The 26,233-nt window shown below is 34.9% G+C and overlaps 2 protein-coding genes across 3 annotated transcripts; one reads left to right on the top strand and one right to left on the bottom strand.

Annotated features, from left to right (window-relative positions):
* Positions 1 to 5,478: 5,478 nt before the first annotated feature.
* LOC135838437 (uncharacterized) lies at positions 5,479 to 9,541 on the top strand. 2 transcript variants are annotated; one of them, XM_065354071.1, is made up of 7 exons: positions 5,479 to 5,630; positions 5,911 to 6,296; positions 6,375 to 6,490; positions 6,575 to 6,808; positions 6,895 to 7,041; positions 7,135 to 7,305; positions 7,396 to 9,541. In XM_065354071.1, the coding sequence occupies exons 2-7, from the start codon at positions 5,918 to 5,920 to the stop codon at positions 7,633 to 7,635; spliced, it is 1,287 nt and encodes a 428-aa protein (XP_065210143.1). In that variant the 5' UTR covers positions 5,479 to 5,630; positions 5,911 to 5,917; the 3' UTR covers positions 7,636 to 9,541. The 2 variants fall into 2 exon arrangements, with proteins under 2 accessions (XP_065210143.1, XP_065210151.1); XM_065354079.1 differs by having other exon boundaries at positions 5,500 to 5,616.
* Positions 9,542 to 21,797: 12,256 nt separating this feature from the next.
* LOC135838452 (uncharacterized) lies at positions 21,798 to 25,654 on the bottom strand. Its single transcript, XM_065354092.1, has 2 exons — positions 25,347 to 25,654; positions 21,798 to 25,223 (listed from the first exon to the last, which is right to left on the bottom strand). The coding sequence occupies exons 1-2, from the start codon at positions 25,371 to 25,373 to the stop codon at positions 22,383 to 22,385; spliced, it is 2,868 nt and encodes a 955-aa protein (XP_065210164.1). The 5' UTR covers positions 25,374 to 25,654; the 3' UTR covers positions 21,798 to 22,382.
* Between the last annotated feature and the right edge of the window lie 579 nt (positions 25,655 to 26,233).

Consider the following 26,233-nt stretch of genomic DNA (forward strand, 5'->3'; position numbering starts at 1 on the left):
ATGGATCTAAGGATGAATAAGGCTCACACGAAAAAAAGCCTAGAAAGGATCATTTCGGAAACTGATGTGTACCCGAACGAGTTCTCGGCCCTTCTCTGAACGAATTGTTCCCGAAAAATAATTTCCAAACATACGAATTTTTAGAAATTTTAGCAACAAAACAAAATTTGTATGCAATTTGGGCATAAAACGATCGAGTCTTCCCTGCAATTGTGATACCTATACAGAAGCAGGATTCATTTTTTTGCAATATTTGGCCAAACAAAAGGTATGACTTCTAGAAAAATTATGACAAGAAAAAAATAGGTCAACTTTGACGAATAGGTAATGAAGTTTTTTTTTTACAATTTTTTTGGCAAAAAACAAGACTTCTTGGCAATTTTGATAGAAACATAGTCTTTTTTGGAAATTTCGACCAAAAATGGATCCTGTTTGTAAAATTTTGGAAAAATTGTAGGTTTTTTTTGCAATTTTTACAAAATAAAGTAGGACTCTGATTGGTACCTATTTTGATAAGAAATTGATTTCATCGCAATTTTGACCAAAAATAAGGCTTTTTGGAAATTTTAGTTTTTTGACCAAAAATTTCTTCTAAAATTTTTAATTTTTTCGAAAAAAAACTTTCTGGAAAATTTGATTTAAAAGTAGGCATGTTTCACGATTTTAACAAAAGTGCTAGATCAACAATATGCAAATAAAAAGTAGGATTTTTCGACAAATTTTGATAGAAAAAAAGTAAAAATTTTTAATAATTTTGAGAGAAAACTGATTTTTATTTTTTTGGTAATTTTGGTTCAAGAAGCAGATTTTTTGGTGACAAAAAAGCAAGACTTTTGAAAATTTTTACCAAAACAAAGGTTTTTTTGCACTGGTTGCAAAAAACGATACTTTTTGGCAATTTTGACGCAGAAGAAAGATTTTTGGCGGCAAAAAGCAAGAGTTTTTGGAAATTCAAAGCAAAAAAAGTTTGTTTAATTTTGATTTTAAAAAATGACAATTTTAAAATTTTTTGCAGTTTTTATTAAAAAAATAGTTTTTTTTGCGTTTGACAAATTCTTGTTTGTAATTTCAATTTTCAACAAAGATAATTTTTTTTGAAAACAAAAGAAATAAGGCTTTTTGATAAATCTGTCCAAAAATAAAAGCTACAATTTTATCAAAAAAAAAAAAAAAAAAAAAACGAGACTTTTTGGCGATTTAGAAGGAAAAGAACCAGGCAGTCATTCTGATAATTCCGACGATAATCAGTAAGTAATTCAGTAGGTAGAATCAGATTTAGGACTCTTCTTGACAATTTTGATTAAAAAAGTAAGATTTTTTTGTTGAAAATTTGCCTAAAAACAGAACTTTTGCCTATACTTGTGAATTTGAGATAACAGAGTTGGTGGAATGGAAAAATGTGTTTAGGGGAACTTCCAGAGTTCCAGGAAGCCAAAAATGCATTTTTGACTTATACTGGAATTTCATTTTTTTTCTGATGATAATTTTCAATGATTTTATTATTTTTTTGGGGGGGTATTTTTACATAATTTTAACAGGTTTTCGACAATTTTTCATCCGTTTCCGAAGTATTTTTACATCATCTAAATGTGTTTTGAGCATTTGTATTTTTTTCGTTCTTTTTTAACCTTTTCCCGGAATTTCATTACTTTTTGGTCATTTTCATAGTCATTTTTTGATTTTAATATGTATTTTGAGTGTTTTTACTCCAGTCTGATGCGTTTTTACAGCACTTTTTTTGTGCATTTTCAGTATAACTTTCATGGGAATTCCCTCAGTAGGTACCTATTTGCTAATTTTTACTTTTCAATGATTTTAATGTCAAATATGTACTTACACAGGGGCACAAGGTCTATTTTACCAATTGTGCTCACTATCCATGGGGGCCTGGGAACCAAATACATTAAATCTGATCCAGAAATTCCCTGGCAGGATCCAATTCGACTTGAGCAGATCAGATCATTGGTATTTGGACCTTCTAGATCAATTGTAGGGGTGAGGGGGTCAAAAACTGGAGCCAAATGTGCTTTTTCCCTCCTTAATTGGGGTGGGGATGACCTATAGGAAGCTGAAATTTGGATATGTTGATCACAATGGATGTACTGATTAATGGTATGATTTTGGACCCTTTTCGTCTATTTGGGGTCATATTATGCCCCTCGAAAAAAGTGATCTTTCTGTAAAAATAGGGTTGGACGGTTGAAACATGCAAAAGGCACTTCGGGTACATCCTCCCATTGTACTGTGAGAATTTGGACCCTCTAGGTCAATTTGGAGGGGCTATAGGCTGTCTGAAAAATTGAAAAACACATAAAATAGACTAAAAATCCACCTTTTGACCCTGGAGAGAGGTCAAATAGAGTTGGAAGATTGAAACCTGCAATAATCACTCATGGGTCACCCTCCCATTGTATGTTAAAAATTTGGACCTTTTAGATCAATTTTGGGGGTGAGGGGGTCAAAAATTGGGGTCAAATGTGGTTTTTCCCACCTTAATCGGGGTGGGGATGACCTAGGAAGCTGAAATTTGCATATGTTGATCACAATAGATGTACTGACCAATGGTATGATTTTGGACCATTTTCATATGTTTGGGGTCATATTATGCTTCTCCAAAAAAATGACCTTTCTGTAAAAATGGGGTTGGAAGGTTGAAACATGCAAAAGGCACTTTGGGTACATCCTCCCATTGTACTGTGAGAATTTGGACCCCTAGGTCAATTTAGAGGGGCTGTAGGCTGTCTGAAAAGTTGAAAAACACATAAATGGACCAAAAATCCACCTTTTGACCCTGGAGAGAGGTCAAATAGAGTTGGAAGGTTGAAACCTGCAATAATCACTCATGGGACACCCTCCTATTGTATGCTGAAAATTTGGACCTTCTGGATCCATTTTAGGGGTGAGGGGGTCTAAAATTAGGGTCAAATGTGGTTTTCCCACCTTAATCAGGGTGGAGATGACCTAGGAAGCTGGAATTCGGATATGTTGATCACAATGAGAGTACTGATCAATGGTATGATTTTGGACCCTTTTCATCTATTTGGGGTCATATTATGCCCCTCCAAAAAAATGACTTTTCCGTAATTTTCAACTTTGACCCTTCAAACTGCGGGGGTCAATTCTAGGTCCTAATAGAACCTAGTTTGAGCTCAAAACGTCGAGAAGTATCAAAATTTTTGACCCCCGACCTTTTTATCCAAAGTTGAGCCTACCGCAATTGCAATCATTTTTTACAAAAATTTGGCTAAAATTTTTTGGCAATTTTGACTCAGAAAAAAGATTTTTGGCGGCAAAAAGTAAGAGTTTTTGGAAGTTTAGAGCAAAAAAAAGGTTGTTTTTCTACAATTTTGATTTTAAAAAGTCCAAGTATTTTCGTTTTGACAACACTTTGATTTTAAAAAATTGCAATTTTAAAATTTTCTACAGTTTTTACAAAAAAAAATAGGCTTTTTTGTATTTTGACAAATTCTTGTTTGCAATTTCAACAAAGATAATTTTTTTTGACACAAAAGAAATAAGGCTTTTTGAAAGTTCTGTGCAAAAATAAACGTTACAATCTTGTCAAAAAAACCCACAAGACTTTTTGGCAGGGCTTCAAACCCGTACCCGTACCCGTACCCGAATACCCGAATACCCGAACGAAAATCCAACAATTTCTGTACCCGAACCCGTACCCGTACCCGAAAAATGAAATGAGGAATACCCGAACCTGTACCCGTACCCGATAGAGACTATTTTGAACCCAAATACCCGATAGATCGGGTACAGTTCGGGTATTTCACCTAAAATACCCGAACCCGTACCTGTACCCGAACGTTTAAAATTTTCATACCCGTACCCGATACCCGTACCCGAAAACGTTCGGGTTTGAAGCCCTGCTTTTTGGTGATTTAGATGAAAAAAAAAACAGGTACCTAGTTGTCATTTTGACTATTCCGACGATAATCAGTATAATTAGTAGGTATAATCAGGTTTAAGATTGTTCTTGACAATTTTGATTAAAAAAGTAGGATTTTTTTTGAAAATTTTCCTGAAAACAGAACTTTTGCCCATATTTGTGAATTTGAGATAACAGAGCTGGGGGATTGGAAAAATGTGTTCAGGGAAACTTCCAGAGTTCCAGGGAACCAAAAATGCATTTTTGACAAATTTGACTGGAATTTCATTTTTTTTTCTTTTGATACCCTAATTTGCAATGATTTTATCATTTTTTGGGGGTATTTTTACATCATTTTAACAGCCTAACAGGTTTTCGACAACTTTTCATGCGTTTTCGGGGTGTTTTTACATCATCTTAATAATATGATTTTAGCATTTTGTATTTTTTTCATTCTTTTTTAACCATTTTTCCAGGTATTTCATTACTTTTTGGTCATTTTCAATTTTCATAGTCATTTTCGATTTTAATATGTATTTTGAGTGTTTTTACTCCAGCCTGATGCGTTTTTACAGCACTGTTTTTATGCATTTTCACTTTTCAGTAACTTTCATGAGAATTTCCTCAGTAGGTACCTATTTGGCAATTTTTACTTTTCATTTTTCAATGATTTTAATGTCAAATACTTACACAGGGGCACAAGGTCTATTTTACCAATTGTGTTCACTATCCATGGGGCCTGGGGGCTTGGAAACCAATCAATTACATCTGATCCAGAAATTCCCTGGCAGGATCCAATTCGATTTGAGCAGATCAGATCATTGATCAGACCTCATTAGATCGAAGTTTTGATTGGATTTTGGATAATCTGTGAATCGGATCAGATCCAATAGGATCGAGACCTGATTAGTGATTAGATCTGATCAAATCCGGACATTCCACAGCTCTGATTCGATCTGGCCACATCCGATTACATCTATTCAGAATTCAGATCGGATCACTAGATCAGATCAAATCTTTTCCACTGAGATCCACAATCTTAAAAAAAATGAAAAATGCATTGATAGGTATTTCAAAAGATTATAAACAGAATGATGGGAGGAGCTTTTTGATAAAAATAAAAATGTGCTCCAAATCCAAAATTGATAACCAACAAAATAATCAAATAATTAATTCCAAGCAGAATTCGTTACCTTAATGCCGAATCCGAGTATGTCCATACAAAAAAAGGACGATTTTACGCATCACTGATAAGGCTCGGATATGCTCGGAAGGGTTCGTTGAGTTCTGATTGAACATCGGTCAGCTTCGTGTTTCTTCGGTGGTGCATTTTAGCTGTACTCCGATGCAAATTTTTCAATTCAGGGCTTCCCAGAGCCTTATCAGTGACGCAAAACGACGTTGTTTTTTTGGATGGACATACTCGGATTTGGCATTAAGGTAACGAATTGCAGAAATTAAAATAGTCACATCAAAAAAAATAGTAGAAATTCGCCTAAAAATGAATGAAATGCATGTCGTTCGCGATGATTCATTATTCAACCAATCAAAACAAAGTATCCATTCAGGTAACCCTTTACCTGTCCGCTGATTGGTTGTTACCTGGTTGGTTACCTTTTGTAATTTAGTAATCTTGAAGGGTCACGGCCCTAGGCGTTAATTTACGATGTAAGTAATTGCATCGCGTTCATATCTTACCATTTACCAACCAGTTACCAAATATAATTGAAGAAAACAAAGTATGATATAATTTGTAAGTATAATACTCGTTATTACATTCTATTTTCCATAATGTAATGCCTATATCGTTGAATATGTAATGATTGTTTACATTTTGCAAACGTAAACATACAAATATTAGCATAGAAGAGTGAGTTTTGCTTGCATATACATAATTATACTCTTCGTACATATATTTTATCAGTATCCCAATTCGTAGACCGAGTTATTCAATATAGTACATCGAAAGATGAAAATTGGAACCTCATCTGAGTTTTAAATCAAAATAATGATCCTAAATTGTTCATTCGCAGCCTTACCATGGCCACAGTGGAAACGGTGAATTCAGATTTGACGCCCGAAGTCGAGATAAAGCTAACGAACACCAACACGAAGAAAAAATGGGTCAAATTCGAAGATGAAACCAAATCGAACGGTAACAACGTCGATGGTAAAGAAGACAGCGGTAAATCCGATACCAATAATCGAACAACCACCGCTGAATTTCACAAACGAAATGAACAAACTACCAGCGCCGTTTTACCCACCGAATCCGTCCATATTAAAGTTAAAGATATTCGTTTAGCTGAACAACAGAATCTCGATTCTATTTCAGTTCAAAATTCTCCGATGCGAAATGTCGATTTGAACGAAACTTCTAACGGGGTTTCTTCGCATAACACCATTAGACAAGGCTTTGGTACGTGACATATTTTTAGTAAAATTCATCGATATACAAATCTCAACGATTTTACACACTTTATTGGAAATGTTTCAGTAAATGGCGATATCATTGTAACGTTGTTACCAGTCAATACAAATTTCCCTTGGATAACTCCTGCTAAATTTCGTCCCGAGCTCGTACCGGAAGAGCTAATGGCTCAAGGTTTAACGGTAATTTGCTAATTATCCATTCAAAACGATTATTATATAGGTACTCGGTTGCAATACTAACTAATTCGCGTTGTATTTTCGCAGCTTACCGTTGAAGACTACGTTCATATAATGGAAATGTTGACCAACGACTTGAGATTCACGTTGTACAACGTGTGCTACAAAAGAGTACTCATTTTATGGATATTTACCGCATTTTTAGTACTATTCGGCTTGATATTGTCCGGCGTTCAAGGTCTGACGTTGTTCAGCCTGGGAGTACTTTGGTTAATGATGAATTCAGCGGCCATTTTCTTATGCATGTGGATCAAAATCAAAGTACGTGATGATTCGAATCTATTCGATCGTTTACGAAATCACACGTCTGACTCGATAATTAACTAAGAGGTATTTTTGTTGTGCAGTTGAATCGTAATCTTGAACGTTGCATAGCTCAAGTCAACCGGCATCTAATGCGTCATAAAATCATCCTAGGATTAGACGACCGTGGAAAGATTTCCTGCCACAAAGTGAACTTATGTTTCATATATTTCGATACGACCGATTGTGTGGTGAGTTTAGACGATAAACCTATAATCAATAATATGGAATTTAATCGCTCTCATTTCACGTGTTTTCCCCCCTCCCTTTTCATATCGATGTAGAAAAAACTACAAGATATTATCGAAGCCGAAGAAGCAGCCGGACGTACGGTGAGCAAATCTTTATCGAAAAATGACGAAAAAACCAAACGCCAGTTTCAAGAACGATTAGATATCGATAATCAAGATATCGTTATACAAGGCGCGAATGCAGTTCGTATTTCTCGTAAACAAGTAAGTACAGAGTTATTATGCACGCTCTACTGGATGCATTTAATAACCCAAGCTGTGATTTAATACCTTATTAATGAATTGAATTATTAGGAACGTGGTGAGCAGCTTTTTACGAGATATATTCAACGTTGGAGTAAAGATTTCCTGCGTCGTCGTCTCGATTGGACCGTAGATGAAGAAAGAGGTAATCCGGTCGATGCTCGTCATCTGTCAACTGCTCTATGCCCGTGCCAATACATCGAGGAATATCTTCGCTGCAAGCCTCGTATCGATAAAAGAGCTTTTTGTCCGGTCTTCTCGTCGTATATGAGAGAAAAAGGTATCGATTAGCAATTAGAGGTGCCTATGGCACAGATTCACACGTGTTATATTTAGCACCGAAGAAAAAAACTGTCGCACTTCCACTATATCGATCACATCAATGAGGCGTTTAAAGACGTTAGGTTGTTTTATTGTATTATTTTACGCATTTTTGTATTCTTTTTTCCCTTCTTGGTTTATAAAAAATCATTTTTCTCCTCAAGGGAGAATTTTTGGATGTATCTGGTCTTTTTTATTGGGTCTGATCAGGCCTGTTTAGATCTGATTAGATCCAATCAGATCTTTCCTACTGGATTTGATCAGGACTGAGCATCTAATCGGATCAGAATTTTGATCTGACCAAATCTGATTTGATCAGGTCAAATTGGATTCAAGGAACGTCCAAATTTGATCACATCCAATCATTCTCCCCTGGATTAGCATTCCAATTTCCAATCTACCCTCCCTTCGTGTTTCTCTCTCCAATCGTTCACTATTTTTATTCGAAGACTAAAAAATATTATTTTAATCATTCCAACTTGAACCAAAGTCGAGCTTAATTAACTACATACGTACATATTTAAGGGACCAAAACAATCACAGATTTATACTAACATGTTCCTAGCTTTTCTTCATCTTCGAAATTGCCTTTTGTACATTCCTATTCTTCCTTTATGTTTCCATTCCTGGTAGACTTGTCGTGTACTTAATTGACTGTAAAATCAAAATCCTAAAAATTTTACCATCAAGTTAGATGATGTTTTTTTTTAAACTTACTTATCGTTTATTTTTTTGTTATTATTTTACAAAAATATTAACAGGGTAATTTTTTTTTCTAAGATTTTATCGAGTTGAGCTTTTATTTTTTTCTCGAATGAAATTTTTTTTTTATAGTATTAATTTGTTAAATCGTTACCTATTTTGATGATAATTTCCAGCGTCGCGTTAGAAGGAGACTAATAAGGCTTCAGTTTACTCCCCCTCCATTCTCTCAGCCTTTTGGATTTCTACAATCGATTAACTCGTCATTTAGAAGCCTAATTTCTTTGAAGAAATCTGGCCAGAGCTTATCACCGTATCGAGTTCCCATTTTTGAAGTTTAATTCGGCCCCAAACCCTATATCAAACATTCCAAGCCTTTCCCCCCCTCCTTCGGCCATCTTTCACGTGCCACTGAATTTTGTCATTTTTTTTCGTTATTATTTTTGCGCTTTTGAACGTATTATCTGTTTTGTTGATAATTCACTTTGAAAAATTGCGAGTCAATTGTGTAATTTTTTTCTATAGTAAGAGAAGAAAAATTTAATTTTTCGTATCTGCAAAAATAATGTACCTACAGGAGTGCAATTTTCACATCGACGTCTCAAAGAAGTCGTTAATTTTTCAGAATTACACAGTATTTAGTTTTTCATTGTTTAGGGTATTGAATAAGGTGACACTGTATGAAGAAAGAAATGAGGAGTATGTTGTTATGAAAAGATAATAATTATTGTATCTAACTTCAGACTTATGAAAATACGAGTATTTACTTATTATATTAGGCATTTTTTCTAGAAATACGATAAATAATATAATCAATCATGACTTACTTACAATTTTTTTTCTCGAGTAAAAAAACCGAGTATTTTTTTTCAATTTCTTATAACTGAAGCGTGGAATGCTCATTATGTATGTGTTATTGTAATTGATAGACTATTTTTAATACTTCTTATTAATATATCGTATTATTAATATTATACTTATTACTTGTATAATTTTTCGGTTTATTGTTTTATTATTTTTTTTAAAGTTGATTTTTAGATCAAGTTGTTCATTATAGATACCTGCAGTTGTTAACTAGATACATTACTTATCCGTCCAAATTGTGATATTTTCTTAAATAGTCTATTGTATTATTATTCGTTATAAATTGAATAAATAAATTATGATGAATATATTTGATTCTTTTATTTGGCAGATCTTGACTGAATTTCTTACAAGTGGTGACGATAAAGACAGAATTGATCAAATATGCCAATAAACCTGCCAAAAAAAGTCTTGCTTTATTGTAATAAAATCGACAAAGAAGTCACATTTTTTGCTGATGTTTCAAGAAAAATTTCAGCTTTTTATAGAAATTACCAAAAACGTTCTGTTTTAAGCCCCCCCCCCCCTTTGACCTCAATTAGAATAATGAATGATGAAGAATTCGTTGCTTTATTAGGAAAAGGTCGTAACTACAATTTTTATAAAAAATGAGATAGTGGTATCATTGGAAAGAGAATTTTGTCCTCTACATGATGCAACACTTGAAATTGAATTTCGATGTTTTTTGTTCTTGTAATAGCCGAAAACAAATGGTTTTAAATACACGTTTTCAAAACCGTTACAATGAAAAGGTTCTAAATGATATTGTTTCTCAGATTGAACCTATTTCTTTTGATTTTTGTAATTTGTTGGTAAGAAAAGTCATTATAAACAAATAATTTCACGTCATTTCACTGACAAATTGCAGAAAATCAACCTCATCACCTTAAGGATATCGTTCCTGTGTATCTCTTATGGGCTTTTGATGAAAAAAGCTTGACTTAAGGTGAAAGTTCCTTTGTTGAATTTTACTTTTTTCAGTTCAGAGTTCCTCAAATAAAAAAATGAAAAATCAGTGCTACCAGGATGTTTATTTTGAAAATTAGCAGGAAAATGATTGCAATAACCAAATGTTCTCTTACCTCATCTAAAACTATCAAGTGTACTTGATAGAATGCTCTTTAAAAATTAAAATGCGTTTTCTGAGAAATCAACTTTCATGTAGTTACGACCTTTTCCTAATAGAGCAACGAATTATTCAAGAATGATCTTGCAACCTGTCAAAATAGGTTAGAATTTGGCAAGAATTGCAAATGCTTCAAAGAAGAAAATTACGTATTTTAATAAATATGTATATTTCGAAGCCAATAAAATTGGGTGATTTTTTTGGACTTTTCGAAAAGGGTATCGATATGTGACTTATCAAAATGGATTAAAAATTCACTAGAAAATCAACATTTTTCATCAAAATTTTTTGCAGCGGTTTTGAAGAATTTCAAGGTTAAAACTTCACGAGAAATTACAACACTGAGAAGAAATTTTTTGAAGAATTTTGCATGAGCTCCTAAATTGGGTCATGATATATTTGGGATTTTTGAAAAAGGAATCATGTGACTCGTAAACATATGGGTTGAAATTTCACAAGAAGATCTAAAATTTCTATTTTTTTTTTGAGCAGTTTTGTAGAATCCTTAGCCCAAAAATTGATCATGATTTTTAGGATTTTTGAAAAATCTCCTGAGGGTGAAATTTCCGGATGAATAAAAATATTTAGACGAAAATAGATTTTGAGCATTTTTGAAGAATTTCGAGACTAAAATGCATGGTCATACATAATTACTCGGGATTTTTGAAATAAAGCCTTACACCTATTAATTCAAAATTGGTTAAAATTTCATGATGAATTGAAAACTTTGGATGAAAATGTACCTATTTTGACTTTGGAGCGTTTTTTGAAGAACTTTAAGCCCCCAAATTTGGTCATGATTTTTGAGATATTTGAAAAAGGTATTGAAATTTTGTCATTTAGAGGCCATGCAGGCCCCCAAAAAATCAATATGAATGGAGAGCCTGAAAGCAGAAACCATTGGTTTGCCTTTCCATGGTTTAGAGGCCATGCGAACTCCAAAAACCAATTCAAAAATTACCCTCTGAATAAATTCCATGGGTGTACCTTTTGATGTTTTTTTGGAACAATTCAATATTCGAGATGGGGTTTTTTAATATAGGGAAAGCACCCCCTCCACCTTTGGGAAAAAATTTCAAAAAAAAATCTGGGGCATATACGTACTTAGAACTATATGTATTTGGTGATGCTGAACACAAATATGTATAACGTCAAATTTTTGATTAGACCCCATCCACAGCCTCCGGCACCTCCTCAAAGAGGGTAATGGAAAACGTCAAAAAAAAGATTCAACTTGTGTGACATGATTCCGATTTCGCTGAACACGAATATAAAAGCCTTAATTGAATGGTGCTTTTCAAGAAGGTCCTATCGACCGATAGGACCTTTTTGAGGAGTTCATGAAATTTGAATCTCTGACGTTTTCTACACAAGATGGTGCAAACCGCAGCGCTCCATGTGGTGTTGTTCACAAACAGCAGCTATATGAAGTTGGCTAGGAAACGCAACTGGAAAATGCGCGCATTATCTTCTTCTCCGAAATGGTTGATCACAACTATACCAGAAGGCACTCTTGAGTAGTAATTTTCAACGCAGAATTCAAATTTTGAGTCAATTTTGCCCCTCGACCCCAAGGGGGGGTGGTACCAAATGAAAATTTGGGGAAAATGTGAAAAAATCGAGTGTAGTGTCGAAATCTTGATACTTTGGGTTAAAAACAACGATTTTTGAGTCAATTTACCTCGTAGCCCCCCAGGGGGGGTGGTATCAAATAAAAATGCGAAAAAATCGAGTATAGTGTCGAAATCTTGGTACATTTGTGCTGAATACCCGATTTTCGAGCCAATTTTGTCCTTTGCACGCCAGGGAGGAAGGGGGTGGTACCTTATCGAAATTTGGGGAAAACAGTGAAAAAATCGAGTGCGCACTCACACATGCATGGCTAAAGTATGAGATGATACAGATTTTCGCAGGTTTCCGCAGGTAAATCGATCGCAGTTGTTTTACATACACTAAAATGCATAATTTTTCATATTTGTCGTTTTGGGGAATGCTGGCGGAAGAAACTTCTGCCCTACAGTATTAAAGATGTTACATTAAAGTACTCAATTTTTTCACTTTTATCCTAAATTTTGATTAGGTACCACACCCCTCCCCCCGGAAGCCGAGGGACAAAATTGACTCGAAAATCGGGTTTTCAGCCTAAGTCGACATCTACATAAGCAGCAACTAGCAACCAGCAACTGGCAACTTGGCAACCAAATCAAAAAATTTTGATTTGGTTGCTAGTTCCAGCCAATAACCGAGCAACTTCTTATCATTTTCGTTCCACTGTCGCGGAGTTGCTAGTTGCTGGTTGCCAGGTTCCGTCTATGTAGCAGTGCACTACATGTACCAAGATTTCGACACTATTCGCTCGTCAAAGCAAAGATACGCTATCTGGCGGATAACCTCGGAAACATCGTAAATGGTGAAGATGATCAAACGCCATTGTTTTATATGTAATTTTTCGTGTAAAAAATGTAATTTTTTCGGCTGTTCGGAAGTTCGGGTAAAGTTTTAGGTATATCAATTTAAAGAGAATGAAATGCTCTATCGATTGATGTGACATTTATATCATTTCGCGTAAAAATAACGATTTTCTGACCATTTCTATTTACGCTTTTTTCATACTACATATGTCAACTTTAAACTATAATTACTCAAAATTTAGAGTGGACACCTAGGTATTTTAGTATCGCAAAATGTTCGTTATTTTATCCTCTTCAAAATGAGTGTTTACCGAAAGCTCTACGTGCAACCGTTCAAAAGTTTGAGAAGTTTAAAGTTGCGAAAACAAGCTGAATGCGGTAAGTATTGAACTTCAAACTAAAATTACTCGAAATTTTGATCGAACACATAGGTATTTCACTATTGCAAAATGTTCGTTATTTTATCCTCTACAAAATGGTTCTTCACCCAAAGCTCTAGCTTTTACCGTTCAAAAGCTCTCGTAGTTTAAAGTTGCGGAAAGTGGTTACTGATCAACACAAGTTACTGATAACAGAAATTAACACAATTCGACCACTTTCCGCAACTTTAAACTACGAGAGCTTTTGAACGGTAAAAGCTAGAGCTTTGGGTGAAGAACCATTTTGTAGAGAATAAAATAACGAACATTTTGCAATAATAAAATACCTATGTGTTCGATCAAAATTTCGAGTAATTTTAGTTTGAAGTTCAATACTTACCGCATTCAGCTTGTTTTCGCAACTTTAAACTTCTCGAACTTTTGAACGGTTGCACGTAGAGCTTTCGGTAAACACTCATTTTGAAGAGGATAAAATAACGAACATTTTGCGATACTAAAATACCTAGGTGTCCACTCTAAATTTTGAGTAATTACAGTTTGAAGTTGACATATGTAGTATGAAAAAAGCGTAAATAGAAATGGTCAGAAAATCGTTATTTTTACGCGAAATGATATAAATTTCACATCAATCGATAGAGAATTTCATTCTCTTTAAATTGATATACCTAAAACTTTACCCGAACTTCCGAACAACCGAAAAAATTACATTTTTTACACGAAAAATTACATATAAAACAATGGTGTTTTGTGATCTTCACCATTTTCGTTATCAATGTTTATGTTTTTGCTACTTTTCGCGAGCCCTACACTAGCGCCGTCTAGAATGCTTTCTTTGGCGAATACTCGATTTTTTCGCATTTCTATTTTGTACCACCCCCCCTGGGGGGCTACGAGGGAAATTGACTCGAAAATCGTTGTTTTTAACCCAAAGTATCAAGATTTCGACACTATAGGGGATCCGGCCCTAAGATGGCGCAATTTTTTTTCTGAAGCTTGGTGCTCCTAAAGTATCCAACCAAAATGGACAAAAATTTGATGGAAGGTCCCTCAGACTATCTACTACTTACCACCAGAAACGTAAAACTTTTGGTTTCAATCTCTTGTCTCAATCAAATGAACTGTGAATCAGTTCAAATGTGCCAACGGCGCAAAACCATTCCTAAGACGGCGCAAATTCAATTAAAATGTAAAACTGTAACTATATCGTTTGAATTCGATTGAAATTATTATTTTAAAATGTATTAGGATCTCTAATTTACCCCCAATTTTTTTGTTTGAGGCTGTTAGAAGTTTTTTTAGTGATTTGGCTGACAATCCCACTTTTTTCAATATTTTCGCAATAATACCTTTTTATGAAATATTTTGAACAGAAATATGTAAGATTAGGCACACTATATACACTACTACAGGATTCACCTAAATCTACCCGTTTTTGTTGCTGAAAAGCGCCTGCTTTTGCGGCTGCGCCATCATAGGACTGGTTATACAAATCCAAATTTCAGTCAATTTATGAATGAACATGAACTCTAATGAAAAAACTGAGTAGCGCATTAGAAAGTAGATGAAATTTCGCACATTATAAGATACTTTTAGTCACTTTTAGAAATGAAACCAATTTGAAAAAGCTTCCACCAAAAATTCGAAATGATCGAATTTTTAAGCAAGAAAAGAAAAATACGTTTTCAAGAACGCAAGGTAATTGTTCAAGCGGATATGACTACAGTAAAAAGTCAAGAATGTGAAGCACAAAGACAGGGTGCAGTTGGTTTTTACATCAGCGCTGCTAGATGCCAGAAATTTGAATTGCGCCGTCTTAGGAACTGCGCCATCATAGGGCAGGGTCCCCTACTCGATTTTTTCACATTTTCCCCAAATTTTCATTTGGTACCACCCCCCTGGGGGGCTACGAGGGAAATTGACTCAAAAATCATCGATATTACACTAAATGGATACCCAGCAAGTCCATTTACCCCGCCGCCAAGAACAACAACGATAGCTTATTGGCTTATCTAGTTATTGATGCGTTTTTTTTCTGCGCATGGTATCTGATTGGTCAATTTTGATTTTGAATTCAAATTTGGTGGCCGCGTAGATCCGCGTAAATTTGAAGTTGATCGCCTCTTCCCCCTTGCAAAACGTTTCGATGGGTATCACTTGCGTCGAACGGATGCGCCTCAATAACCTCACCTTTCCCCTGTGAACTTCGCGAGCACTGCATTTCCCACCCGCCTCTCTACACGCTGTGTATCCATTTAGTGTAATATCGATGTCAAAAATCGTGGTTTTTAACTCAAAGTATCAAGATTTTGACACTATACTCGATTTTTTCACATTTTCCCCAAATTTTCATTTGGTACCACCCCCCCTGGGTCGAGGGGCAAAATTGACTCAAACTTTGAATTCTGCGTTGAAAATTACTACTCAAGAGTTACTATTTCATGTTTTTGGTGGGTTTGAGAAGGAATAAAATCGATTTTTAGGTGAATAACCGCAAGAAGGTCCTATCGAGGTCTCTTTTGTAAAGCCCTCCCATGGAAATGTTGGTGGTGGAAAAAAAATTACTACGCAGGAAATAAATAGTGGAAAGATGCTTCTATTCAACAAAAAAAAAAACGGAGCTCGCTATATCATTTTAAGGTGGTTCTTTACACTTTGAGGGTAGTATATTCAAGATGTCAAGGCAGAGTGTATACGATTTTTAATTTCGTATTTTTTCTAAAACGGATGCAGTAAACTGTAGGAAATTTATGTAGTGCATGTAATTACGATTGAGAAAGTGAATTAAATTATTAAGAAACACTCAAATGGCTTTAAAAGAAGAATATTAAGCTCATTGTGAAATTATCATGCACACGGACACTCGCTACGGTTTTAAGGATTTCTCAGGATGTACTCGATGGAATTTGATGAATTTTGGATATGTTGTACAAAAATGCCCACTTTACATCAAGACAAAGCCCTTTTTTCAAAATTTTGAGTTTGAGACCCCAAATTCGTTACATCTTTTCGCGACTTCATAATTTCCAAAATTAGTCATTGAAAAAATGAAAATTCGAAAAAAAGGGCTTTGTCTCGATGTAAAGTGGGCATTTTTGTACAACATATCCAAAATTCATCAAATTCCATCGAGTACATCCTGAGAAATCCTTAAAACCGTAGCGAGTGTCCGTGTGCATGATAATTTCACAATGAGCTTAATATTTTTCCTTTAAAGCCATTTGAGTGTTTCTTAATAATTTAATTCACTTTCTCAATCGTAATCACATGCACTACATAAATTTCCAACAGTTTAATGCATCCGTTTTAGAAAAAATACGAAATTAAAAATCGTATACACTCTGCCTTGACATCTTGAATATACTACCCTCAAAGTGTAAAGAACCACCTTAAACCAAAATGGCAAAACACTGAAATATAAAAATGCGTTTTTCTCAAAACCAGTTTTTTGTCGATAGGACCTTCTTGAAAACAGGGGTGCTAACCGTAACCGCAAAAAACCGAAAACCCAAACCCAAACTCAAACAAGATCCATAATTTTAGCCATTTTCAAACCCAAACTGAAAACAAAAACCGAAATTTCATAGGTTTTTTAAAAACCGTAAAAAACCAGAACAAAAATAATGAAGCAGCGTGAGTGAAACCGAAACCTAAACCGATATAATTTATTTCGGTTTTTTTCGGTTTTCAGTTTGGGTTTTTTTAAGGTTTTTTAAGGTTTTCTGTTGGGTTTTTTTCGGTTTTTAAATTTTTTTGGGGAGATTTTTTCTAATTTTTGACTTTTGAGACTCGAAAGTCGAAATCCAGGGAAATTGATAAATATAATGAACTGAACCTAACAAATTGGGTCCTTGGTTGTTGCTGTTTGGGTTGGGAAGAAATTTTTTTAAAAAATATGTGAAACCCAAAAAAACCGAAAACCGAAACCAAAACCGGAATTTTTGTGAGTAAAACCGAAACCCAAACTGAAACCGAAATTTTGAATTTCAAAACCGAAACCGAAATCAAAACCGAAAAATGTCAACAAAAAAATTGGAGTGAAACCGAAGGTTAGCACCCCTGACAATCACAAATATGTCAATTTACTAATCCATCAAAATTTCAGTTTTGATTTTGATTTTTTAACTTTCAGTTTCAGTGCAAATTTTTTTCATTTATAGTCAGTTTAACTCTTTTCATTTTCCAGCCTGCCAAGCCTACTTTCAAATTTAATAAGTAGGCTTATTCTGTAAGAAAGTTGCAGTAGGTACCTACTTCTTACTATACCTACCTAGCATGACTATAACGAGGCATTCTAACTGGCACAAGAATTTTTCAGTTGAACAAAGGCAAATCAAAACAGTATGCAAAAAATTAAAAATACAATCATTAGTCAAAATTTCAGACGCTGAATTGCACTTTTCGATTTTTCATGAATTTTTAAAAATCAAATTTGGGTTTGAAACATGAGAAAATCAAACTTGTCAAAATATTTACCTCGAAAGCATTTTCCTGGATCTCTCTCTCTCGATTGGAAACAGTTTATAGCAGTTTTGAGAAGGTACCTATCTTCTGAATCTTCCAGAAAATTTTTGAAAGTTGTTTCAACAAAATTTTACCCGACGAATTTGAAAAGCTGAAATTTACTTCAAACACAGAAAGTAGGTATATATTTCGACAGCACGTGGTTTCAAGCTTTTCCGGATCACCTAGATGAATTTTGGAAATTCCATATTTTCAAAAAATGCCATAAAAACCATCCGATTTCAGAGTTTCTACTTACTACCAAAATTTGATATTCAAAAATCGCTACTTTTCACCTTTTTTCGCGACTGCGGGGGGGGGGGGGTGGAGTTTCCATTCGACATAAAATATACGTATGAAGTATACATACATACTCTAAGGACAAAGCAAAGAATTGTGCAAAACCAATGTTCTCTTTAGCATTTAAATCGTGTCATCCAAATTTTCGGGCTTTCCTCTTTTCTTTTCTTTCTACTTGACTCTAAAACTGTAATTGCTTCGACTGTTCTTTTTCCAGTCATTTCAACTACTAATTTTTCTTCTTGTTTACGTTTTGATGCATATTTGCGATTTTTTGATGCAAGCCTGAATATAATACTTTTTATGCGAGAAGTTCATTCTTTCACTTAAAAAGTTGAGTGACATTTTTTTTTTAGAACAGGGTGTCCACAATTTATGGCGAGTCATTTTCCCTGACTTTTCCAGGTTTTCCAGACCAATTTTCCAAGTTTCTCAATTTTCTATACTTATCCCATACCTACTTTAACTAAGGAAGAGGCTTTTTTTGGGGGGGGGATTTTTTTCATACGTTTCTCTTCGAACTGGATACTTCTTCGGATTAAAAAAAAAAAACGCTACACTTTAATCAACTGCAGTTTTCATTAAAAACGAAAAAAAAAAAAAAAATGAAACGCTGAATGAAAAACTAAAAAATGGAGAATAATTTTTACTGACAGAACTAAGAAAAATAGCAGAGCTGATGCGGAAGTTGAAAAGCATCATTCAATTTGTAGAGGGAGAAATATATTCATACCTCCTTACTGGGAGAAAAATATTACATAATTACACAACCTGATGCGAATATCCGCGCCATCCGCGCCGTGATTCCTTATCTTTAGGAGTGGATTAGCCCTTATCATGACGTAATTATTAACCAATGATAGCAGAAGAACGCGCGCACCATTCCCCCACCCAATTTTATATTTTTCTACCCTGAGCTGTGCTAGTTTTTCACCCTCATAAAGTCATAAATCAGTCTTCATACAATCATACTCAGGGTTGCGGAACGATACCGATACCAAAAAACCAATACCGGCAAAACCGCCTAATTTTTGAAAAAAATTGAAAAAACCGAAAACCGATACCAATAAGTTGACAAATGAAAAACCGATTTAGAAAATACCAATATAATTTCAAAATCGGTACAAAATACCGAAAACCAATACTTACCGAAATTATTTTAAAATCTGTATTTTGGTACTCATTTTTGCATATTTCTGCAAATGAAACAATTCCAACATCAAACAAAATGAGTTTATTCATTTCAATGATCACTTTTCTTTGTTGATTTTCCTCTCATTTCATTCTCATTTCAACTTTTATACTACTACCCTCTCAATTTCTGAATTTTAAGCCAAAGTGTTCTGTAATTAGCTTGATTTTTGAGTGATAAAATACCAATACTGAAACCGAAAACCGAAATAAAATTCACAAAAATTGGAAAAACCGATACCGAAAACCGAAATTTTGAGGTAGAAATTGATGAAAACCGAAAAACCAATACCGTTTTAGCCACCACATTTGAAATAGGTACCAATACCACGTACCGATACCGTTTTGTTTTATCATTCCGCAACCCTGTTCATACTACTGCCCTCCTGCCTGGTTCTCCCTTGGACTACATTGGTTGAACTGGCAGGACTGGATCTGGCTTATGTACCGCTACCGCTAGCAGTCCATATCTCAAAAGGTCAATGATCCAACGTTCTAAACGAGCGCAAGGTTTAGAACGGGGTCCAAATATGGTACATAACGGTTTATGATCAGTTATGACTTCTAAATGTGAATTTAAATTGGTTAAATAAGTCGAAAATAAGCCACAACTCGATATTAAATTAATTTCTAAACTTTCTGGAGGAATCCAAAATCACTCTGGAGTCTGGAGGCTGCAGAACGGCTCTAAATTGCGAAATTCTGATTTCGAGGAGGGAAGGGTGGTTTTAGATAGGTATGTAAGATACATTTCGAGATGTCTCAAATGTGGATAAATCTTCCAAACAGTTCGAGAATATGCCACAACTCGATTTTTAGTGGGTCACATTAATTTCCGCATTTCCTGAAGAGATTGAAAATCACGCTAGAGACTTCAGGATAGTTCGAATTTAAAGAATGAGGGGGGGGGGTTTGAAGTTAATTTTAGACAAGATTTGGCCGTCTGTGAAAAAATGATAATAATTTTTTATGAACAAAAATTGAATTTCTTTCTCAAGTATTTTGATCAAAAAATGCACTGGAGGGTCCTTCTTGGAAATCAGCTCAAATGTGAATAAACTCGTTGAATAAAATAGGTCAAGATTAAGTCACAACTAAATTTTTACGCTGGAGGTTCCAGCATGACTAGAAATGATGAAATTCGATCAGGAGAGTTGATATTAGTTAAATACTCATAATTTTAAATAAATAATTAAGGGAAAACTTTGATTGCACGACAGAAAAATCCCACGACGAAATCGTGTTTTTGAACGACAGCGATTCAACGACAGTTTTGGTCATTAAAACGACAGCATTGAACGACAGACCTCGAAAGACAAGCATAGAAAATTCACGCCTCGAAAAAGGGAATGCACGACGAAATAATTTCAATTGACCGACATCTCAAATTATTCATCTGTCGTTTGAATTAGTGGACATGAATGGGGCTGATTTGTGAATAATGTTAGAGAGAGTCTTTTTGCAGGGTTATGATTCGAAATTGGTGAACATTTACCTGATTAAAATTTTTAAAAATAATCAAAATAAAATTTTCAAGCTGAAAGTTTGACTTTTTGCAATGAGAATTAAGTCGAAAGCTACGATTTAAAAATTTGAAAAAAATTGCAGCGAAAACAGTTTTTAATCCTATTTCTTACTCACAAGGTAGGTACCTAATTATCAAATAGGAATTTTAAACAAAATTCAAAATAATTTCATATCAAAGTAGCACAATATGGCTGAACTTATTTTGAAGCTTCGAGTTTTTGCGCTACCATCCCCCCCCCCCGAATATGTCTCAATTTTATCGGAAAATAGAATATACACATTTCAGCGTTTTTTTTGTTTTTTTTTTCAAAAAAAAAAACAGTAACAACTATAAAGGGAGCGGAAGCCAACAAAAATTGTAAAAAAATTCTCAAGTGTGAATAAAAGCTACTTTCAGGACTCCTAGTGCCTCTCATCTTGTTTTTTAATTTTCCAATTCAAAAAAAAAGTGATCGTTGGAGAAAATTTTGGATTTGAATCTGCTTAAAAAGAATTTTAAGATATGTACCCAATGTGCCTTTTTAAGTGCTGAATTTCATTTTTTTTAGCTTTAGGAAGTTTTTATTGGAAAATGCACTGGAGGGGGAGGCTTCAGATTGGTTCGAAACCAACATACCTAAATCGTTTTTGGAAATTTTAGTTTTGTGAATAAATTCGTCGCTTCTACATATCATTATGTCGTCGTTCATTTCCTAAAGTCGTCGATGCATTTCATTCAATTTGTCGGGCATACGCTGGCGCTCACTTGATTTTTTTGGCGTGCACTTGAATTTTTGTTGTCGTGCAATGGTTGAGAACTGTTTCCGTCGTTAAAAAAGTGGTTTTGGACGTTAGCATCTGTCGTGCAAAACACTTTTTTTTGTTCGTTCAAATCATTTAATCTGTCGTGCCGATAAATGGCACCCAATAATTAATACTTATTCGAGTTTTTAAAAGAGCATATAAGTCCCTTAAAATGGCCAATTTTAAATTCTTAAAAATTCACCTAAATTCGAAAAATCACTCGAGTAGCTGAAATTTTGGTTATGGGGTTTCAGAGCTCGCGGTTTTTAAAAATTGTTGTCGCCTTCAAATTGGAAAGAAATTTTCAATATTTTTATTTTCAAACACACGTAAAAAAAATGTACTTACTAAGAAAGAAAGATTTTCATTTTAAAAACTACAAAACAATCGTGAATACCTAAGTAATGATATTCGATAAAAATAAATATGAGTAGGTACAATTGATATCGAAAGTTCAAAGTAGTGATATCTAAATCTAAACGTGATAAAAGTTGCAACTTGGAACACAATGCAAACCATTTTTAAACAAAATTCGTACCTTTGGACAATGCATTTTGCAAAATTTTACACTTTCATAATACACTTTGGGCAACATTCATTGTATATAGTATAGCTTGGCTATCTATAAATAAACACCGCGATTCGTAAGACAACATTAAAAATATACATAAATAAGTCGATATTAGTATCATTTTATAAAAAGTAGAAATAGGCATAGGTACCTTAATAATAATAAAAAAATAACAAAAAAAAATCGATATTAATAATTAAAAATGAAACCGGTTCAATGAACAAAATGATTGATTGATTGTGCTAAAAATATCAATCACTTTAGAAAGTGCGAAGGTGAAAAAAATCACATCAAAATAAAGCTCTATAATGCTTATAGTCAATCTCTACTAAATTGAGGAAACAGTATTAGATACGTACATTTCACTGGAAATAATTCGAATTAAGTTGATTAGATGTATCGAGCTCCATTACAATCATCGATTTCGTATCAACATTCCGAAATACGACAATTTTATCACCACATTCTAAAATCACTACTCCATTCTCCCATTTGACGAGCTCCATTCGATTCTCATCCAAGTCAAATAGGGAAGCAGCTCGTTGCATGTAAGCTCGTAAACTTGAAAAGTTGCCTTCATCAATGGAAAACATTTGCACTCCATCTTCTTTATCAATTTCGGTACACACCTCGACGAAAAAATTATCAAAATTTCTACGCTCGGTGATATATTGCTGAGCTAAGCGTTGCAGGTTTTCCTCTTGAGTAAAATACTCCACCGCAGAAGCGAACATTTCGTGTTTTTGCGCTTCGCATGCTTTTCTGAAAACGCTTGCGAACTTTCTTCGATCAAAATAAACGTCGTTTTGAAACTCGAAACAATCAGAGAGCTCGTTTTTGCGTTCTTTTTCCATATTTTGAATCAAAGCGGTGAATTTTCCCATCAGATAGTGGTAACAATCTTTAACTCTTTCTTCACGTTCGCCTTGACCGGTCACACGAAGCATGGAATCAACTTTCCGGTAGAATTTATCGCATAAAAATAACACAGTGCAGCGAATATTTTCATCGGAAAGCTGGTTACTGGTTTTAGATATTTGTTTACAGTCACTTAGTTCTGCTGAAAGTTCTCGAGATATTTTATCCAAAGGTAAACCGTCCGCAGCTAGTTCGAAAAAGGTTGAGTCATTCATCACGTAAGATCTATTATTCGATCTCACATTCAGTACGTAGAATACCGAATTCATTGCGATGTGGTGCCCTAACGGTGCGCCGAGTTCATACATGTCTTTAGCAGATTTGAATCTTTCACCAAGTGGCGGGAAAAATTCGATAATGGATCTTTTCAGGAATTGGCACGTTTCCAAAACACCAAGTTCGACGAGAGTACTCCTCGGTGTCACTTTGAAGAGTAGTTTTTCATACAGAGTAGATACTTTCTGGAGCGTTAATTCATTTTCCATGTTTCGATTTACCGATGTGGTATTTTTATTTTTCATGATATGAACGAAGTTCAAGTTGGCAAAATCACTTGGCGTTTTTATGCCTAATTTGGAGAATCGTTTGCTGGCGTCAGTTTTGCCCATTTTTTCTTTATTTTTCGATACCCATTCTTCGTAGTTATCGTGGGCTTCGATCATTATTTCACAAACGAGAGATAGCAGTTGATAACTAAACACACTGATGATGTCATTGGATTTGGTCGTTTCAGGTATACGATTTTTGGCCGTTTCGAAAATAATTTCGTAGTACAATTTTGATTCATTTTCGGCAAATGGTTGTTCTTCGTCTTCGATCAACGTTTCATTCACGTTCTTGACAGCGGTCGTTGTATTTCCAATCATATGACCGATTTGTTCAATCAGTGAATCAGGGATCGCCCACGAAAAATACGGTTTCAAAAATGTCTGTAATCGTTCTTTAATCGAAACCAAGCCATTGGAGACTAAAATAAGCAGATTCTGAATATGGTTAGTCATATTGGAGAAGAAAACAATGTCGTCAATTTTCTTGTACCGGAAATCGCAACAAGTACTCAAAATTTCCAAGCACTTGTAATATATATGTTCGATGTTTGTATGCTTCGCTAAGAATTGTTGACCAGCATTCAACACAAAATTCTTACCCCAACTGGGTATGTTCTCTTCCAAAAAGGTTACTTCTTTTACACCAGCGTTGCCTTCATTATCATGCAATTGAATTTGTAATTCTTTTAAACTTTGTTTAACAGATCGAGTCAAACGTCCTGTAAGTGTTGTGGGTGCCGTCTCCAAGCTATTGATATAATTATGCATTTGTTTAGTGTTGGAAACAGCTCCGTATATCAAGAATATACTGACGCACCCTTGAATCAAATCGAACACAGTCAGTTCCTCGTCATTTTCGATTTTGAGCTGCAGAAAATACGCGTAGGTTTTAAAATTACACAAATTTGACGCCAAAGCTGCGTAATTAAATCCTTGTAAAACTATTCTGGCTACGTTAGCGAAATTACCAGCGTTCTCAACGATCAAAGCGGACTGAGATAAAACCAAAGATGAAGCTCCAGTTATCACAGATGTTCCTATAGTCAACCAAGCCAAGGCCGACTGAGCATTATTGAAACCGATCGATTCTTCATGTACGCCACGATCAACTAAGACACCGATATTCCTTCCGATGGCGTACACCGTACTAGCGACGGCTATAATAAAGCCTAAAATAGGAGCTGTAACCAATGTCAATAGCACAACTCCCACAATCGAAGTACCTGCCGCTGCAATATCTGCTACTTTAAGTACTACATGACCTATACCAGCGGCTGGAGATTTATACTCCAGTAATGTTTGTTTGATTTTTTTATGCATTCCGTCGTCCGGTGCTACGTAATGGCAATTCGGTAATCGATTCGTATTAAGGAAATGGGTCCACGATTTGTAAACACGTCCGATATCGTCGATGAAAATAACCTCATCGTTGGATTTCAACTGTCTGAAAACGCAAGCTATTTCATCATCATCAAGATACAAATATGTACGAGCTACGATAACTCGACCATTCTCGTAATTGAATTTTCTGCTCAACTCGTCGATATTTTTTTGTTGTTTGTCGGGAAATTCGCGCCAAATATCACTTATATTCTGTTCTTCTTGAGATGGATTTCCGTACAGTGAACGACTAACGTAAGATTTCAGCGACTCGTACTGGTCTGCTTGAAACGCTTTCCATAGATACAGTGATTTATCCCATTCTGCGTAGCGTTTTATAGCGTTTTGGATCCATTCCTGTAACAGAAAACGGTACGTAATGAATGAAGTTGACGGAATTAGATGAATTGATAACTTTTTCTGCTATAGTTGCTGAGAATATATAGAATAACGAATAACATAACACCGGAGTAGACTTACCCTCTCATCATTGATAATTGAAGACATGGTGAATTGGTGAATGAAAGCTCGATAGATGAAATTATCAAATTGCGGGTGACGGTGATGGTAGTTGGTAGTGATGGTAAGGCTATCGTATCTGATGTTCGAATTACTCTCTTTTACGTAAAACTCGATATATCGAATTAAAATAGAAAAATTGACTAGAACTCATTAAAATACACGACGAAAATTTTGTTTTTTTGGAAATGTTCGACAAAGTGGAACCCTCAAATTACAAAGTGGAATCTCCGTCTGCGATGCCTCGCTGTCCCTGTTTTTATTTTCTGTCAAGTGTTTAATATTTCGGATGGTGCATGACAAGAGTCGCCACGTAGCGGAAATGATGAGAACTACAACAAGCGGTATAGATCAGGGCGGCTATTACCGAAATATTTTTGCCTCCGCAATCGACGTAATCCAACGCAATGAACGTAAAAGATTGCGTCGTTTGCGTAAATAAAAAGCAACCGTGTTGAGCGTAATGTGCGTTATTTTAATATTTGAGTAACAATAATGTTTATAAAAGCCCAATTAACAATTAAAATTTTTTATTTTTCCAGATAACGCCAATAATTTGCAACGCTCATTACGTCGATTGCGGCGATTGCGGAGGCAAAAATATTTCGGTAATAGCCGCCCAGGGATGCCGCCTATCCGCTATCTGGAAGTGCGAATACTCCAGATCACTTTGCGGTATAATTAAATTACACTCGAATAAAGCGACGAATATAATTGACGTTTTATTTCATTCATTACATCGTAAATCGTAAGTACATTAGCGGATAACGAGATGCTTGTGTCGTTTTATTGGTTTTTGGGTCAGAACGCATCGCCGCGACACTCCCGAGGGAAAAAAGAAAAAAGCG

This window comes from Planococcus citri, chromosome 1 (genome assembly GCF_950023065.1).
Source record: "Planococcus citri chromosome 1, ihPlaCitr1.1, whole genome shotgun sequence".
Classification (NCBI taxonomy): Eukaryota; Metazoa; Arthropoda; class Insecta; order Hemiptera; family Pseudococcidae; genus Planococcus; species Planococcus citri.

Bases quoted from the DNA above. Each gene is read 5' to 3' on its own strand.
- LOC135838437 (XM_065354071.1), top strand. From the start codon at position 5,918: ATGGCCACAGTGGAAACGGTGAATTCAGATTTGACGCCCGAAGTCGAG. The intron at 6,297-6,374 runs GTACGTGACATA...GAAATGTTTCAG, and splicing joins CACCATTAGACAAGGCTTTG to TAAATGGCGATATCATTGTA. The intron at 7,306-7,395 runs GTAAGTACAGAG...TTGAATTATTAG, and splicing joins TTCGTATTTCTCGTAAACAA to GAACGTGGTGAGCAGCTTTT.
- LOC135838452 (XM_065354092.1), bottom strand. From the start codon at position 25,373: ATGTCTTCAATTATCAATGATGAGAGG. The intron at 25,224-25,346 runs GTAAGTCTACTC...TTTCTGTTACAG, and splicing joins CAATTATCAATGATGAGAGG to GAATGGATCCAAAACGCTAT.